Source organism: Blennius ocellaris, assembly GCF_963422515.1.
Source record: "Blennius ocellaris genome assembly, chromosome: 23".
In the NCBI taxonomy this organism is placed as follows: domain Eukaryota; kingdom Metazoa; phylum Chordata; class Actinopteri; order Blenniiformes; family Blenniidae; genus Blennius; species Blennius ocellaris.
Window position 1 is genome coordinate 11,524,862 of NC_137672.1, and position 17,582 is coordinate 11,542,443.

The 17,582-nt window shown below is 38.9% G+C and overlaps 1 protein-coding gene across 1 annotated transcript; it reads right to left on the bottom strand.

Moving 5' to 3' along the window:
- Window positions 1–11,608: 11,608 nt before the first annotated feature.
- caap1 (caspase activity and apoptosis inhibitor 1) lies at window positions 11,609–15,568 on the bottom strand. Its single transcript, XM_080518840.1, has 6 exons — window positions 15,440–15,568; window positions 13,739–13,930; window positions 12,734–12,818; window positions 12,572–12,629; window positions 12,402–12,469; window positions 11,609–12,270 (listed from the first exon to the last, which is right to left on the bottom strand). Exons 1-6 carry the CDS (start codon window positions 15,542–15,544, stop codon window positions 11,813–11,815), a joined length of 966 nt encoding a protein of 321 aa, XP_080374966.1. The 5' UTR covers window positions 15,545–15,568; the 3' UTR covers window positions 11,609–11,812.
- Between the last annotated feature and the right edge of the window lie 2,014 nt (window positions 15,569–17,582).

Genomic DNA, 17,582 nt, shown 5'->3' on the forward strand with positions numbered 1-17,582 from the left:
CAGGGGAAGATTTCAACCCCAGCATAAAAAAAACCCCCAAAAACCTGCAAACGTCTGTTACTCAAAGTTAAAACCTGATTTTGTGGGTTTCGCTGTCAACGTTTTCCCGTTCAAGTCTGAATGCTGTCCAGTTTTCTTTTAGGAAGAAGCAAACACTGCCAGCCAAAAACTCTTAAAGAAAATCCTCTCAGGCACCCAGAAACGTTGAAAACAATTACCCGGCGTTCAGCTTTTAACATAGGATAAAAATGCACCACATAATAAAACATACTACTGTAATTATCCCTAAACTGCTGAGTCATTTTATCATGCATAAATTGAAAATAACAGCCCCCTAGCAGCCCCACGCCTCAGCGTCCGTGTCCTCCATCACCTAAATGAGGACCTTGATGAGGTTAAGTACAACAGTAGCCCCTGCCCAATTGTTTCACACATTCAGCGGTGGGGAGCCAATTTTCTGGAGGCCTGCTTGGTTTTGATTAAGTCACGTTTTATTATCCCGTCTCCGCACCCATGTAATGAGTCTGGTGTAAGGATGATAAAGCTTTGATGAAACATCCGACATGGTGGTTATGACTTCTCAGCTATCTCGAATAAATAAAGAGGGCTTGGGTGAATGCTGAGTCTAACTCTCGGTGGCAGGATGTTGTTTGTTTACCTCCAGGGACTGGAGAAAACAGAGATAGGGGAGGGCATCGCTCTCGACCGCGGCCGCAAATACCAAGCCCAGCCCGATCAGACGTGCGCCGCATCACAGCTTGCATGACTTAAGCTCACAGCCATCACTCACATGAGGAACACTGATTGCTCTTTTATGACATATCATTACTTCAGTGACTAATGAGTCACCTAGGAATAGGTTGAGGTGAGGCTATCAATATTGAGGAGGCCTATAATAGGTGGACCTTTGCTGTGAATACAGGATGACTCATGATGGATCTTTTGGTTTTTAGATGTTGATTTTTGAAGTGAGTCATCACTTCCATATGACCTTTAATTGTACAAAATGATAGCCAATTCATCTCTGCAGCAAAAAGTGGCGCACAAGCTCAATTGTGAAGTCTTGAGGGAGGCTGTCTTGCCTGCTACTGATTAGTTTGGGTTGGACCAGATTAAACTGATTGGCAAAGGTTGATTAATGTTACAATCACTTCAAACTCACCTTGATTAATTCCAGAGAAATCATTATTGGTGCAATGAACTGTTTAGTCCCTGACAAACAAATAGCTCATTTTACAAACCTGCAACAACACACACATCACCAACTCATTTGACCGCAACACCTTTTGCTCATCATCATTCCACCGAATGGCTGCGCTCCCGTTTGCAGACATGACACATGCTGACATAATTTCATTATTTGCACAGTTAAATGGATGACCGTGCAGAGCCACACTTAGCACTTCAGGCGGGGCTCGCGGGTCCTGAGGGGCTGGAGCAGCTCCAGAAGTTTTACATGCTTGGCCACAAAGATAAACCCCTCTTCTCCTCCAAGCAAGTCCACTCCATTCACCAGCTGGCCCAGTAACACCTGTTCTCACTTAGGTACGTGCCGGGGATGACATTTAAACATCTGTCCGTGTTTGCCTGATTGAATCTCTTTGCTTTAGCGTTGCAGGTATGATGACCGAACTTTCAAAGGCAACAACTTGAGGAGCTCGTTAATTAAGTGAGCAGGAAGACCATCACGGTGAAGGGCACATTGATTACACAAGAGCCATCATGTCCTCATCTTGCAGCTCTCTTTGTCCTTGTGGGATTTCAAGCCTTAGAGTGGACAAATCCTAATCAAAACTGGTGGTTCAATTCACTGGATGCAGATTGGACAATGGAGGCTAAAACCGCAGATGTAATGTGCAATCTTTTTTTTCTTTTTTTAACAGGGAAACATAATGTTTTAGCTCCAAAATACATGAGTCACTTTATCTCTGTTTTTGGTCTCCATCAACCCCTGAAGAAAATCCTGCTGCTACATTGAGCCGTCGTGATGAGTACTCCCGTAGTGAGAATGTCCCTGGTTCAGTCCACATTGGGCTTGGCGGTGGTTCTGTGCGGAGACTGCATGTTCTTCCTTGAATTTAATTGGCTCCAGTGTACCTATAACCCTTAGAAGGATAAACCAGTATGCCTTTGTTTACTTGGACATCTATTGTGAAATATAGAACATTTATAGATGCCAAGGTTTCTGATTCTATCCAATTCATATAATGTGTCTTATGCTATATCTTGCCTAACTTACCAAAAATAACAATTATCAGTTTTTTAGTGTTGCAAACAACAAACATGACAAAATTAGCAGAATCATTCTACATGTTTTGATGTTGTCACATTTGCACAGTACTCTCAAAGCTTAACCAACTATTTTATTTCTAGCTTTTTATTGAAAAGTCAGAATCGAGTTTAGTTTAGCTCAACTAAGAAAGACAACATTATACTTTCTATAAATGTAATGCTCTGGGCATTTTTGTTTTATTAATACTATTATTAACCCTACTGATTGTTTCAGGAATAGAACATGTTCACATGATTACTTCCAAACCAAAGTGAAATAGGAATGCATGCAATGTTATAATCTATAGTGTTTTCCCCTAATGTATTGATTGATGCTCTTGACATAATAAACACATTACAGTGAGATTTCCTCATGAACTGTACGTATCGTTTCAGCATCTATACAGCCACGACTGGAAGAAAGTTAGTGTTAAACCGTGTTGGCCCAGTTTAGCAAATTTTCCATTTTCTGATGCACTTTATTCCCAATTTGTGTGGTTTTTCAGTGCTCATAGTGGGAATCCATGTTACACAGGTGTACTCAGAGGCAAGCAGCTGGAGGAAACTGTTATTTTGCCGAGTTCATTGTAAATACCTTCTTCTGATTCAGAACAATAAAAAACTAGGGAGAGCGCACGGCACTCGGAGATCACGTTGATACACTGCTGCCATTAAAGCAGCTTCTTCTGATTGTTTTCGCATCAAAATGCCATTTAAGTTGCAAAAGTAGTGTTTCTGTGAGGCCTCTCACAATCAGAGTGGAGGATAAGCAATCAGTTTGTAGAAGCCTAAAGCAGACACTGGCGGCTTAATTGGCTGTCAAGGAGTAGAAGTGAAACAGCACTTCATTCTGGTGATGAGATGAAGAAGACAGCGGTGTACATGTGGGAAGTTGAAGGGAGTTGTTGGGGTAAAATGTGTGGCTCAGATTGCCTCATGGTTACTTTATGATAGCTAAAGCGACGGCTACAACATCTATCTGACTCCTCATCTCTCAAAATGCACAGAAACCTGAAGGATTTTCAGTTATATTTTCATTGTGAAACACTAAAGTTCAGTGACTGCATCACATGTTTACTCAATTAGGAAATAAATGTGATAAAATAACATAATACAGACTAAATAATACATGTTATAGACATGTTGGCTACAGATAGTTGCAGTTTAGTGTTTTATTCTGCCTTGTGTTGGTTTTTATGTTGCATTTTTTACCTTTGTGAGGTGAACTTAAGTGGCTGAAAGGTGCCTATGAATAAAATGCATTATTATTATTAATATTGTTGCCACCTTATGTAGCTTCAGTTGCATCTTTTTGCAGAATGATTTGATTTCCATTTTAGCCAAGTGGTTTAAATTTTGGGAGCAGTTTGAGTATAACATAAACACATTGTTAATTCATTATTAAGTCTTTCCTGGCTGCGGAAGCAAATTGAGTTTCTTATCAGTGTTAGTTTCCCTCTATTCAAACATGTGCTTTATGGGTTGTGTTATATGTCAGCTTTGTCTACAAATTAAGAAAACAAATGTGGTCATAGAATTAGATGTTGAATGTGACAAAACGTTAATAGAAAGCATTACAAATTTTCATCTTTTCTATGGTAGAACAAAGTTCGCATAAATGGTGGATACAGGGACCGGGGGGGGGTGGGGGGGTATATCCCTTCCAAATGTCTAACAAAAAAGAAAACACAAATTCTTTTCATCATACTTAAATTTAAAAACGCAAGACAAACAGGATTTATTTTGTTTTTTGTAACTGCACTAAGGTTTTACCACATGCATCCCTGCAGTAAAGGCAAACTACAAGGACCATTAAAAGAAGGCAGGAAACATGATGTAATCCCCGATGGAAAGACGGACAGAAACTCACAGAGCAATATAGCCCTCTCTTGCCATTCCTTTTGACAATTACTTATGTAATACAATTGCTTGCCAGCTGGCGGTGCAAAGCAATTTGACAGTTTTATCACAATGTTGACAAAAGTAATTTACTCGGCTGAGTCCTTTTGTGCTTCAGCGGGAAATAAATCATCCAAATAAACATAAAGAAATGACACCCCACCAGGATTTGACAGTCCAGTGTCTTTCAACCCCATCACAACTAGTGTGCCATCGTCACCTAGCATCGTAAAAAAAAATAAAAGGAAAAATAAAAGTACAAGCTATCGGGACGGAGTGCCGCCATCCATCATCCGTCTAGGGGACACTTTGTTGGTCCTTTGCTGTCCATGGCACCATAACCACGAAGCTTTGGAAAGCTCATAGAGGGCAATTAGCTTAAAGCAGGGCCGTCAAATATGCACCACGCCCGCCACAAAAAAAGCGATTTCAACCAGAAACATTACTCAGAAATCATTGACCGAGACAAGTAGAAGCTTCCTGTTATTGCTAACAATGTAGCATTTGCATTGTTTTTTTGCGAACAAAGAAAAACAGACTTAGATAGCATTTGCAATCTCTCAGGAGATTTGAAGAATGAAACAAAGCACAAAGCCATTTGTAAAGTATTATACTTTTTTTTTTTTTATTAGTATTATTTGTGAGGTTGGAGTTTAGTCTTGCTCTTTTTGGAAGCTCTTGCTTAATGCAAGGTCATACAAAGACAGACATGTGCTGGAGCGTAGAGTCTCTTTGATAATTACTCTTCTTCTTCTAGGCAACTAGACTTTACAATTAGCTCGCTGTGCAATACTCACACCAGTTGCATTTTTTTAGCAGTAAAACTCTGAGAAAAGTTTAAGCTAATTAAGACAAAGACTGTGGCACTTCTCATTGCATTTTTCATTAAAAATTACATAATGAAATATTGACTTATTTTTGAGACAAATTTTAACTTCTTTCATTTAAGACACTCTTTTTAACAACGTTCTTTCTTTACATCAAACCAAATCAAAACATTTAAAGTTATTGTTAATAAGAGATTATTACACACAATTCTACTGGTCCATCTTGTTAAAGCTCAACTAAAATGAATTTGACACTAGTTTTTAAAAAGGCAGGCAGGTTGAAACAAATTTTTCACAGTTCTGGTTCGTTCCTAGCAGGACAATTTAGGCTGTAAACGTCTGAAGAAGTAAGACAGTATTTTAACAGCTTATTTCCAATAATCGTCAGACAATTGTCCAACACTGCAAAGTAAAACTTATCTGAATATGCAGAAAGTTTGCTAACTTCTTAAAATAGTTTGAAGGGATTTATTATTCAATTAAAGGACGACTGTGACACAGTGTCTGAATAAGTGTTAAATATATTTCTTACTCACATCTGTAATCACAATGAAATGATTGCAATATAAGTCATTACAAAGTGAGAATTTTGTAAAATAACAAAAACAAAAATGTCCATTGCATTTGACATAAAAGCGCTTTGTAGAGTTATTTGTGCTCAGTGCACAGTTTTGTTTTATTGATGGAAATGAAGACAAATTTTCAGATTCTTGTATAATTGTCTTTCATGGGAAAGACGTTAATTCTCAAAGGAGTTCTAAATCTTTGTGCAGCATCTCAGATTAGCGATGCGCTCTCATGTTTACTGATTGAAGATTAATCATAGATTACATGAACATTCAAAAGGCACACAACATTACAGATCAACGAAACCTGCTCTATTAGCTGCGAAAAAAATATATTCACTCAAGGCCATCAAGCGGCACATTTCCGAGGGGAAGGCGCGGATCCCCCCCAAGGATCCAGCTTGTTGATGGTGTTGCAGTGGCCGCCGCAGTGGGAGTCGGCTTTGATGTGATATTGTGATATTTCATTTGATTATGCTGATTTGATTGTGGGAGGTCATCCATACCGGCTGATGTCTCCCGATATCCTTCAAAAGCATTTTGCTTTATTGGCTCGCTGGTCTGCCCAGCAGAATTTCAATGGTTGTTTGATGGTATTAATGCACCATTTGAATGCAGAACCTGAAGTTGGGGTGGCGGGGTGGGGGTAGGGGGGTGCAGGCAAAAGCCCACATGGAGAGAACATGCATGGAATCTGAAAGTCAGATGTCAGTGGAGTCAGTGGAGGGGAGGAATTTTCTCCAAACGCAGATGCTACACTGGAGTGGAATATCAAATGTTCAAATCTCTTTCAGGGATTTTGGAGTGTGACTATAAAAAAAATAAGAGGAGGAGCTCTTCTCTTTCAATCTTACAAAAACCCACTTCACATTTTCCCGAATAGGTTTCTGCCAAGTATATATCTTCTTTTTCTTTTTTTTTTTTTTTCAAAAAAAGACGAGCATTTACACGCGCAAATGAAGTGAATAGAGAACAGATGTGCAGCACACCTGTGATCAAACAACTCCGTTTCCATTCAATGACACGCGACTCAAAAGGAAACAGAAGGACGTGTTATTTCAGGGCCAGTATGCTGGTAAACCACCAAAAAGATCAAAATTACCCCCGCTAAAAGGCTTTACAAAAGACTCACAACACGTCTTCAGATACTGGAAGAATTTTCAGAAAATATATTGAATTACTTCATATGCGTGTACTTTAATTAGTCTTGGAGACAAAGATCATAAAAGATAAATTAGAATTAACGCTGGCACAATTAGACATTTAATCAAGCAAAAGTAAGCACAGCATTTAAAATCTCTCATATTTTCAGGGGGGGAAAAGTGTTTTTCCTACATCTTGAAGAAAATGAAATGTGTCCGATGAGTCATTGCTTGGGGAAATCAATTCATTTAGTCATACAGAGGTGCTAAGTTATTTATTGCCTGTCAGCAAGAGCTGTTAGTTCAATTTAATTTTGAGCTGCAGAAAAGAACAGAGACGCTACAGAGGAAATTTGAAGAGAATTACTTTATTCATGCAAACAGGATGCCTCGCTAAAAAAAACAACCCATCATCAACATTTTTCAATACTCTTTTTGTACCCCCCCTATAGTATTTCTCCATGGTGCCACATTAACATCCAGTGTTTCATAATGGGCTGACAGGTTGAATTACCAATACATTTCTTACTAACAGCAAAAACTTTTTCCAACAGTGAAATTCAAACAACAAAGGAATCCACTGAAAGACACAAAAGGAAGGAAAATGAGGAAACAACATATGACAATGTGTTGCTGTAATGCCACTACTGTTGGCAGAAGTGTGTTAGTGACTAATTACAAACGTAAAATCACTATAATTAGTGACATTTCAGTTGGTAACTATTATGAAAACAGTCGAACTGCACAACTGCTTTCTATATTTGTACTGTACACTGAAACAACTGTTAGCTTTAACCCTCATGCAACAATGCTGTGTCCATTACGTTCATATTATTGCATTAACAGCCACAGTCAATTCTAGTGGAAGAATCTGATTGGTGTCTTTATCATTGTAAAAAATAAAAGCAAGCAACATGTCCAACAAGTACACTGGAGAAACTGTGGACATTTTGGTGTGGATCGTTCTCTTCTTTTTAGGAAAAACCCAGAAAATAACAGCTTTTGGGGAAACTGTAAGTCGAGAATTAAATGAAATCCTCAACAACTATTTGTTCCTACATTTTTATAAATTCCCTGAATGAATTGTCCCACAGAATGACAAATATCTGGTTAAAATATTGCTAGTTGGAACTAAACAACACGAAGAAAGGGTCCGTGGCTAAAGATCGTGCAAGACATCTTCTTAATAGAAAAGCTAACACACATACTCAGAGTTCAAGAAGCAACAAAAGGAAAAAACAATGAAGGAAATGGAATTAAAAGGCCCATATTGGCTTATAAACAGAAAGCAATGTATATGGCCGTCTAACACTAAGACAAATCCCACGTTAAATCTCATTGGTTCTTTAGATTTAGGTTTGTAATTACATTGTATAGTATATGAAAAATGTGTTTTCTAATAAAGATTTAAGTGGGAAAAATATACCAATAGACAGTGATAGAGTACCAATTCCCAAAACAATTAAAGGGCAACGCTGATAATGAGATCAGTTTCATGAGACATGTAAAGTTCTGTTGCTCATTCCACATTAGAATTGGTGGATTAATAACTAATTCTACTTAATATTTTTGTTAAAAAGTAATGCAAAATCAAACCTTTTTTTTACTACACATTTAAATGTACTTTACTGACATCATCATCAGCTCCTTTCATATAATCAACATGGTGTCAGCTGGTTGAGTTATTCCGGTATTCTTTGGAAGACTTGGCCCAGCGACAAATGTATCAACAAGAATGGCAGTAAAATATGGACTTACAGCGAGGCACATTACTTTAGTGTCAGTCAAGAAAATCACTAATTCAGAATATCATTTGTAAATTCTTGATTTGTAGAATTGCCTATGACTGCATAGATAAGTCACATTTTGAATAATAGGATTAAAGTTGGTGTTTTTATAATAATATTCAATAATTAGGACTATTTGCTTGTAGGATGGTACATCTAGAGAGATCAAAAGCAGGCTTGCCATTTCTTGATACTTGATGCTCTCCTGGAAACACAATGACATTGTATGATATGCTACATTTCCTATATGAGAATGCTGATTAATAGGAACAACTTGGACTCTGCAAATTGAGTTTTGTTTTGTTTTGTTTCCAGCATCATGTTGGAATCAGAAGTTCTATATGCGTTTCAACTTTAGTCCTTTTATTTACCTAAAACATCAACATGGTTGTGGAGCATCCCTCCTGGCAGCTCTGACTGCGACTCATTCATTTTTCATGTTCCATATCTTGTCATGGAGTGAAGTGTTGGATGAGTGGAAAGTTTACCTGCTGGTGGCAGCATCGATGAAAAGTAAGGGGATCAAATTATCCGCACTCTGAGGACCATGGCCGTCTGTACAAATTTGAACAGCGAGCCATTTGGCGACTAAAGAGGACTCAAAGACGGACGAGAGCTGACGTCCTCATTCCGAGAGCTGCTAAACACTCCTCTCCCATGCTGCACATTTCTGTGGTGCTTTGACATTTGGAGCGCTGTGCATTCGGAGCGGCTCTCATTGATGCTTTTGCTTTTTTTGTGTCTGTTTGTTTGGGTTTTCAAGGCAAGTCTGGAGCACAGTCCTCCCCCATGTTTGCAGTTTCCCCACTGGTATGTGTTTTGGCCACAGCACCAATAATCTTCGCTCCCCAAATGTGGGACACATTTTACAGCGTGTACATACGCCACAGAATGATAATACATCACAATAAAGGTACAATCCATTCAGGGAGTCGGAGAGAAAGGAAAGACTGATGGAAATGTCATACAGAGAGGAGGTGTTTGCAGGCGACAGGCACATCTCGATACTGGTGGTATGAAGTACACCGAGTCTTTCAGTGTCTGCATACAACTTTCTACATCATATGGACATGTTATGTAGTATATAAAAGCCCTTTCAGCAGTGCTTTACAGTTGTCACGTTCACCCATAAGCTATCAACGACAGCTGCCATGACCTTCGGGAGTGACTTGTGGTTCAAGTCCTTGAGCAAGACACTTCCAACACCTGATCAAACTACCAACTTTGTGATTACAGGACAACCTGCTCTTGCGTTTCATCTTGAAAAGTGAGAGTTAAAAAGTTGAGAGGAAAATCCACTTTGGAATAACTGGAGTCTTTTGAGAGCTGTAATGAGCACCACTCGTTCAGACGTTCATTTCATAATACTTAAGAAAATGACAGGCGCGACTATTACCTCAATGATCCACAATGAGTACAACCTTGTTGTTGACTTTTAGAACAGCGCCATTGAAAGAAGCATCGCATGTCTGTATTTTTTATACAATTCATCTGAATTCATAAGGAAACTCTTCCGCTAAGCAGTGTCGTCGCACCTCCATCAATCCATTTCCCGGCCTACTCATTCAGAGGTCTCCTTAAAAAGCCATTTATTCGCACACACCAAGTCATAATTGGCATTCTAATAGCAGTGAAATGACACTGATAAATACTCACCAATCATAGACACCAAAAGCACTTCTAAATCTTCACATCCCTTTTTACCAAAGTGGACATTTTCCTCAATACATCATCAGCGAGTTCCGAGATACCTGCAGATAAATGCATGCAGAATGACACATTTAACCCTCCTACCCTCGCCTCTTCCATGAAATAAACCTTTTAAATGCAAATACCCATGAGGCAACTGGTTTCTTATCTTACATTTTATTGTCTCTTTTGGGCTGGTGGTGGAGAGTAGCTTTTCTTTCTGCATATGCAACACACAACACACACAGAGAGAAAGAGAGAGAAAGCGAGAAAGAGAGACAGAGAGAGAGAGAGCAGCCATGCAGCTTAACAAAGCAGCTTCAGAATGAATTACAGGAGAACACTACACATTAGATGAAAGGACGCTTTTAATTCCCGTCGATACGTGCATGTAGAATTTAATTTAAAGTTACTAATGTGAATAAATGAGCGGATTCTTTTCTTTGAAAACATTCATTTAAGATTTAAATGATCTGTAATATATGGAAACATATGGAGGGACAAACACAGTAGAGAACCTGCAATCCAGGGCACCTTGTGGGCGGGACTTATCTTCTCCAAGGACAGTTATAACGAGACGTGTGAGAAAAAAAAACAAAAAACTCTACAGTCTACAGGAGATGCCATTGTTATGGTTCCAGATTTGGTATTTATGCCCACCTGAATTCATTGGGTTTTAAAGTTTCATTACTAGTGAATCAATAAACAAAAGTAGACTTTGCATCCTTTGTTAGAGGAAAATTGGCTGCTTCCCAGGAAGGAGGAAAAATAAAAGGTTAACAACTATTTGTTCAAAAGATCCACACAGAAGAAGACATGACTATACCTGCTCTCTATGCAACAAGCCAAACAGGTGTGAAAAAGAACAATGAAGCCACCTGCTTTGGCTCCCACACCGTGGTCCACATACAAAATACCCGCCTCATACCGTAACAATGACTCAAGGGGAACCACATCACTGACATCACTTTTGGGGTTGGGGTGTCTGATTACTGCCTCTGCAGATATTAAACACGGTCCACTAAACTGCGGCAGAGTGCCACTGCCATCTTGTGCCTAAAAAATATACTACGCACAGAAATATGTGTATCTGCAAAGATCATTTGGCTTTACAGTGGTGTTGTGGTTGCAACTGTCGCCCCAAAACAAGGAATGTACCTTGTTTGAACTTGGAAGTTCGCATGTTGTGTTTATTATCTGCAGTTGAACATATTCATTGTTTTCTTTATTTACATCCCGGGAAAGCACAATTTCGCTTTTGTACCGATAGTGATAGCACACTACATATTAACTGCCAGCGGTCTAAAACCATGCGTGGCCTGTCTTCCCTTGTGGGCCTCTGGGACAGGCTCCCTCAACTGAATTAAACAGTACATATGATGGATGGATGGACAAGAAAAACATTTATTTAGAAGGTGAAGGTAGGATTTCAATTAAATAAAAAAAAGCCTGTAAAGTCCATCTAAAATAGAGTGAAAACATCAGTTTGAATGATTTGAAAGAGTAACTCAGGTGAAGGAGATGAGTAAGTCCTTGTTGTGGATGCAAAACGTTCGTAATGATATTCTGATACCTGTTTGAGGAGAAACCATTGAAATACAACATAACTTAAACCCAAAACGTAACTTTCTCTAGTCATTCTTGGGTGGACCAGGTTTTTTCCCATCACTTGCTTTCATTAGAGCCTTTATGGCCCTGGACCTCATTTCCAGCTCCAGAAGCTCCAGTTGCTGAATTGACGGCTGGCAAACTGCACTTGAAGCGGGTGCACCTTGAACCGGTAAACCGAGGTCCACAGACTGCAGCGGGACACTTATTTCTTTTGAGACGTCGCTGCTGGAAGTAGACGGCAGAGCTAAAATCTCACTGACACTTTTGTCAATGTCACTTTGAATGTCTTTCTTGGGCTCTGGATTTGCTGGGTCAGGCTTTCCAGCCGACTCGGGGCACCGCTTCCCATCCTCTCTCACTTTCACTGCCACATCGGCAGATTTAACAGTCTGCTCGTCTTTGGGCCCCTCTATGTCACTATCATAAGTGTCTGCGTTTATGCTGAGGACATCGCTCTCCTCGCCAGAGCCGCCACCTTCTGCAGAGAGAAGAAAGTTACGCACGGTCAATTTAAGTAGAAAATGTCCTTTTATGACTTCTTCCTGCCTATGACTGAGCGCCTTCAGGTTTTCAGTCAGTCGAACAGTGATTTAAGTCAATATGAATTACCTTGCTTCAGGTCTTCAGTTTTTGCTGTTTCCTTCAAGCATGATGTAGAGTCTACATTGTTGTCTTGTCTAGACGAGGACAAAAAAAGATTACAATCTACAGCTAATCCAAAACTGTCCTATAAATAAGTTATTTGTTCAAAATGTATTCATTTGGAAGTTAATACACACTGGCTTTCTAATGTCTCTTCAGAGTTTTTGCCATAACTTCCAGCTGCCAGTTCTTCCCCTTGCACACAAACAACAGATTCAATGAATACAAATGTTTTGTCAGACAGAAATGCCAAAAGAAAATCAAAATAAACCAAAAGCCAAACTGGCTTTGAATCTTACCTGCCAGGATCTGAATAAGATTCTTCTCAGAGATGGGCTCCAGTTGTTCCCAGCACAGTGTTTTGATTTCCTCTAAACTACAGGCCTGTGAATGAGAAGGTGTTTAACAAGCACATTTGATGGTGGATTGCTGTATTTGTGTCCCAAGAAAACATGAACAAGATAGGCCTCAACACTCCAGTCTACATGAAACCTCTTTACATAAAACCTCTTGAAGAGGTTTACAAGTTCTGGCAGCACATTTTACAATTAAACTGGTTATATGAAGATCTGAGCAGCAATATGTTGGGTCATAAAGAATTGAAGGAAAATGAACATTTGATTAGCTTTTTTTCAGGTGGCTGTGAAAAGGCTACAGGACAACAATGCTGCTGTAATTTAGCAACTATAACCAAAGTTGTCTCCCAAAATTATATTTTCTGAAACAAAACTTGCTCAGGAAATATGATCCAGAAAACCCACATGCCAGTTCTGACAAACACATACATGTGTTCCCAGTAAGAAAATGCAGAATAAATATGTAATCTGCTTGTTTTTTATCAGTTTGTGTCATTAGGTGGACAAAGCTTTTTGATGTTTCATGTTTTGTTTTTTTAATCAATTCATCCATCCAATCATTTCATATATTTTGCTTTGATATAATGCTGTCGCTTTTGATAAACATCTCGGGCGACTTCGGCTTAACCCGACTCCACCCAAAACTGCTTGAAGAAGAAAAACTTACCAACAATCAAAAACATCACTTAAACCAATTAATCAAGTTGAAGCTGCAAATTGAATCCACTGACTTCATGATACGTCAGGCTTTGTTGGAGAACCTGCAGTTTTAAATCGCTTTTCCTCAACGAAAATTATTCTAATAAATAATATGAAACATAAACAAAACAATGCTTGTCCTGCAGTGTGATGGACTCCAGCACTTAAGTATGCAAATGTATACAAACTGTTTTTAGCTCCTGTTTTCAACTTTTTCTTAAATGTATGTGGCACATGTACACAAATTACCTTGAATTCATCAGGCAACATTTTCCGCAGCTTCTTCTCCCCCAGCACCTGGAAACACTGCTGGAGCATCTCCTGCTTGTTACTGACGTAAGCCGTGATGGGCTGGAAGAGCTGGCTGAGGTCCAGCCCCCCTTCCTCTGTGTCGCTGCCAATGCGGTCCAGCTCAGGATCGGCCAGCTCATCTTTTGGGTCCTTGAAGTGAAGAAAAACAACAAGTGAGAAAGTTACATCACTGTATTCCCATACATTGCATATGATATGTTCTTATGTGAAATTTTAATGAATGTATGTCTGAACAGATGTGATAAGTACTCAAAAATAGAGGCATGTCACATTATTTCCACTGGATAAAGTGGATTTTGATATAAAATTCCAGAGCAATCAAAGTTGCTGGCGAGACAATCATGCCCGCTCCTGTTTTTCAGGTGCAAGGTTTTTGTAAAGCTTTAATGTATTTATTTTTATTCCTTTGTAAAGCATCAGTGCTCAATAAATACATTTGCCTTGACATGTAAACGTCTGCAATAATTGACTTGCTGAGGTTTTCAAAACTTTGCTGGATGTCATCATTTTTGCTTGTATTCCAGATTTTCTTGTACATTCAATGATTGATTGGAATGAATGTTAGATATTTTCAGTTCCCGCTGTTCACTTTTCCTTTCTCTGCTTTTGTATTTGGATCTGTTATGGACATCGGTAGAAGTAACATCAGTCTCTTTGGAAGAATGTTTCCTAAAGAATCCGAGAGTTTCTTGCTGGTCTATCACATGAGAATTCTTTTTTCATATTTCCCTTTTCTCAAACATCTCTCGGCTGAGCAGCTCTGGCTCAAACAAATGGCTTGGTACTCAGGATTGTTTTTCTTCCAAGCATTCAGTTTAGTTTTTGTATTTTCTGGTTAGTGGTTTGTCAGCAGGTGGTAAAACTCTGCTATATGCCTATGGACGCTATCTTTGTTCAACCACTCCTCAGAGGACAGGTTCGGAGTGTAAGTTTACATTATTTTCATTTGCATAGTATTTAACTCCTGCAAATATAGATCCTCCATCGTTCTAAACCCTTTAGCATTCTGTAGTTTCAATGTTGCATTAGTTATTCCTGGTATATAGGACTGGATACAGCATGTAAGGCTAAATTGAGTTGGTTGGTTTAAATATTATTCTACATTGCAAAATATCTTTATCATATGCTTTGCAATTGGATCTTCTTATTGTGTCAAAGCATAGGTATAGGGGAAGAGGTCATTTAAGATTGCGCTCTTTCATTTGACACAACGAGGAGATTCATTTATTCAAAAATATAACAATACAGACCTCAACTGAGTTGCCCAGTAATACCACCAACTTTGGACCTTTTAAGCCCCATCGACCGAATGGCAAGTGTAGATATTGTTCAATATAAATTTAACAAATTCTTTTTTTAATTTTTGAAAACGGGTCTGAGGGTGTTTGTAAAGGAATGTTTTTATCCACTGAAAGAACTATAACACATAGTTCACCTTCAAAGAACACATATATCCGTCAAAGAAACCCATTTTTGTATTTACCGAACACAGTCAAATGTTGAAGTGTATATCACACTAACTACACTGATTGCTCATTAATGTGCCTCTCGAATGTTGCAACAGAGATACACTCAATCTGGTAAATAACAACAAGAGAACAGTGAACACAAAGTGAGGCATTATCTGTAACGTCTCACTTCGACGCTGCACTCCGTGCTCCTGCGTTTGCTGCCGTCGCGTCGCTCCTCACATTGCGAATGTTTCCTCTTCTTGTCAGAGCCACTTGACTTCCTTTTGAGCATTTTAAAACTGAATGAAAACCACTTTCTCCCCAGAAAAAAAGGATTCAAACAAGTGGGAAAACGTCGCAGGAAGATGACGCGGTAACCAATTCTTCTTCTTTCTATGTTTTGGTGCTTACGAGCTGATCGCATGTTGCTTCTTCCATCTGCTGGACAGTTTCGGCATTGCACCTATTCAAGGCAAATGTATTTCTATGGCACCATTTAGATCAATTCAATTCACTGTACTTTACAGGCAAATAAAGGAAATCTAAAGCCGTAAAGAATTTGAAATGCATTAAAACAAATCGATTGAGAAAGGCATATAAATCAGAGACATTTTATTACCTGTATCTTAATAAAGCTTTTACACATATAAGAAACATTGAGTGTTGAATAGAAAGTCTGAGTAAATATTAGTGTTTTGAGTTCTGATTCAAAAACAGTGTGTGTCATCAGGAAGTTTGTTACGCAGCTGAGTAAACCTCTTTCTGAGGACCACAGGGGTCTGGATGTTTCATATTCTACTCGTCAATCAGAGATGCATTCAGATTATTCAGATGTATTCATGATGGGTTCAAATCTATAAAAGAGATCATTTTATTGCCGATATGTCAGGAGATACATTTTCTTCTTCTCTATATGATGATGGTGACTCAAACAAATGTGAATAACCAATTAACCTCAAACTGTGGGAGACATGATCAGGGAGGACATGGAAACCCAAGAGAGAAATTCTAAAAATGTGAATCTTGATGACAGTGCTAATTACAACACAGCCATGCAGCTCAGTTAACAGTAAATATATTTTTCTTTATATGCCTGTTACAGTTGCCTTATCGTATGACATGGTGCAGTAGTCGTTAAATACTGATGGTACATACCATTATTTGGTTGTGTGTGTGTGTGTGTGTGTGTGTGTGTGTGTGTGTGTGTGTGTGTGTGTGTGTGTGTGTGTGTGTGTGTGTGTGTGTGTGTGTGTGTGTGTGTGTGTGTGTGTGTGTGTGTGTGTGTGAACACCTCAAGTATCTTCATGTACTAATCTAGCGAACGACAACAAAATAGTAAATTATTATTAGAAATATTACACTCCTTTCTGGAATCACCACAATGATTCATGTGATCTGATTGCCTTCTTGCCTCGACCTGATCAGATTGAAATCTTTTCACCTTTTGATATGTTGCTTTTAAATGACAATCATCCCTTTTGTCAATGATGTTGGAAATTGGCCCTCGAGCAGTGGATGCTACAATTTGTAGTTTGACAAATACATGTCGTCAATAGGTTTCCTCTTTAAAACAAATGGGGGGCTTTTTCTGGAGCTGCAACAGAGACCGTCAGTGTGATGCTACAGCACATTCTGTGAATATACAACCATCTGTATTTTGACGAAACCTTTATCTCACAGTGGGGGTTCCTTTCCTCTGACCTCTCAAGCTGTTGATGGAAGTGCAAATACATTTTAACTATATCCCATCATCATTTTTTTTACACTTCAAAGCTTCCCTGGATTACTAGTGACAGTCAATCACGAGGCCTCTCCCTATATTTCACACGGTCTTGCCATCTCCCCGTTTCCATCTGCCTCACCGTTTCATCAAATGCTGCGTATCGGATTCATTATACCACAAAAACCTTCAATCCTGCTGCCGCCGCTCATTTGCATCATTCAGGTTGTCACATTCTACTAACACACAGAACTGTCCTTACTGGTGGTGAAGCGGCGTTTGTTTCAAAGGAGTTTCTCAAAGGTGAAGCATAATTACCACACATGGGTTGCACATATTTATGCTACTATGTCGACAATAAGGCAAAACAAGAGGACATACATTCAAATTTTCTGCCAATGGATGTATGCGTTATGCATGTCCTATTAATGTATGCAGAACTGTGCATAAACAGTGAAGTCTTTCTGTAGGTAAAATGTGACTCGGAGTAGTTATTATGCAGAAGAATTTACAGAGACAATTAAAAAAAGCGTTAGACAGTCTCCATGTAAAGTTATTTGTTTGAATAAAATGGTGTGGTAAAGATGACTTACAAAGTACTCATCTCAAA

Coding starts and splice junctions, on each gene's coding strand:
- caap1 (XM_080518840.1), bottom strand. CDS start 15,544: ATGCTCAAAAGGAAGTCAAGTGGCTCTGACAAGAAGAGGAAACATTCG. Junction 12,630..12,733: donor TCTTATTCAGATCCTGGCAG/GTAAGATTCAAA, acceptor TTTGTGTGCAAG/GGGAAGAACTGGCAGCTGGA. Junction 12,271..12,401: donor AACTGAAGACCTGAAGCAAG/GTAATTCATATT, acceptor TTCTCTCTGCAG/AAGGTGGCGGCTCTGGCGAG.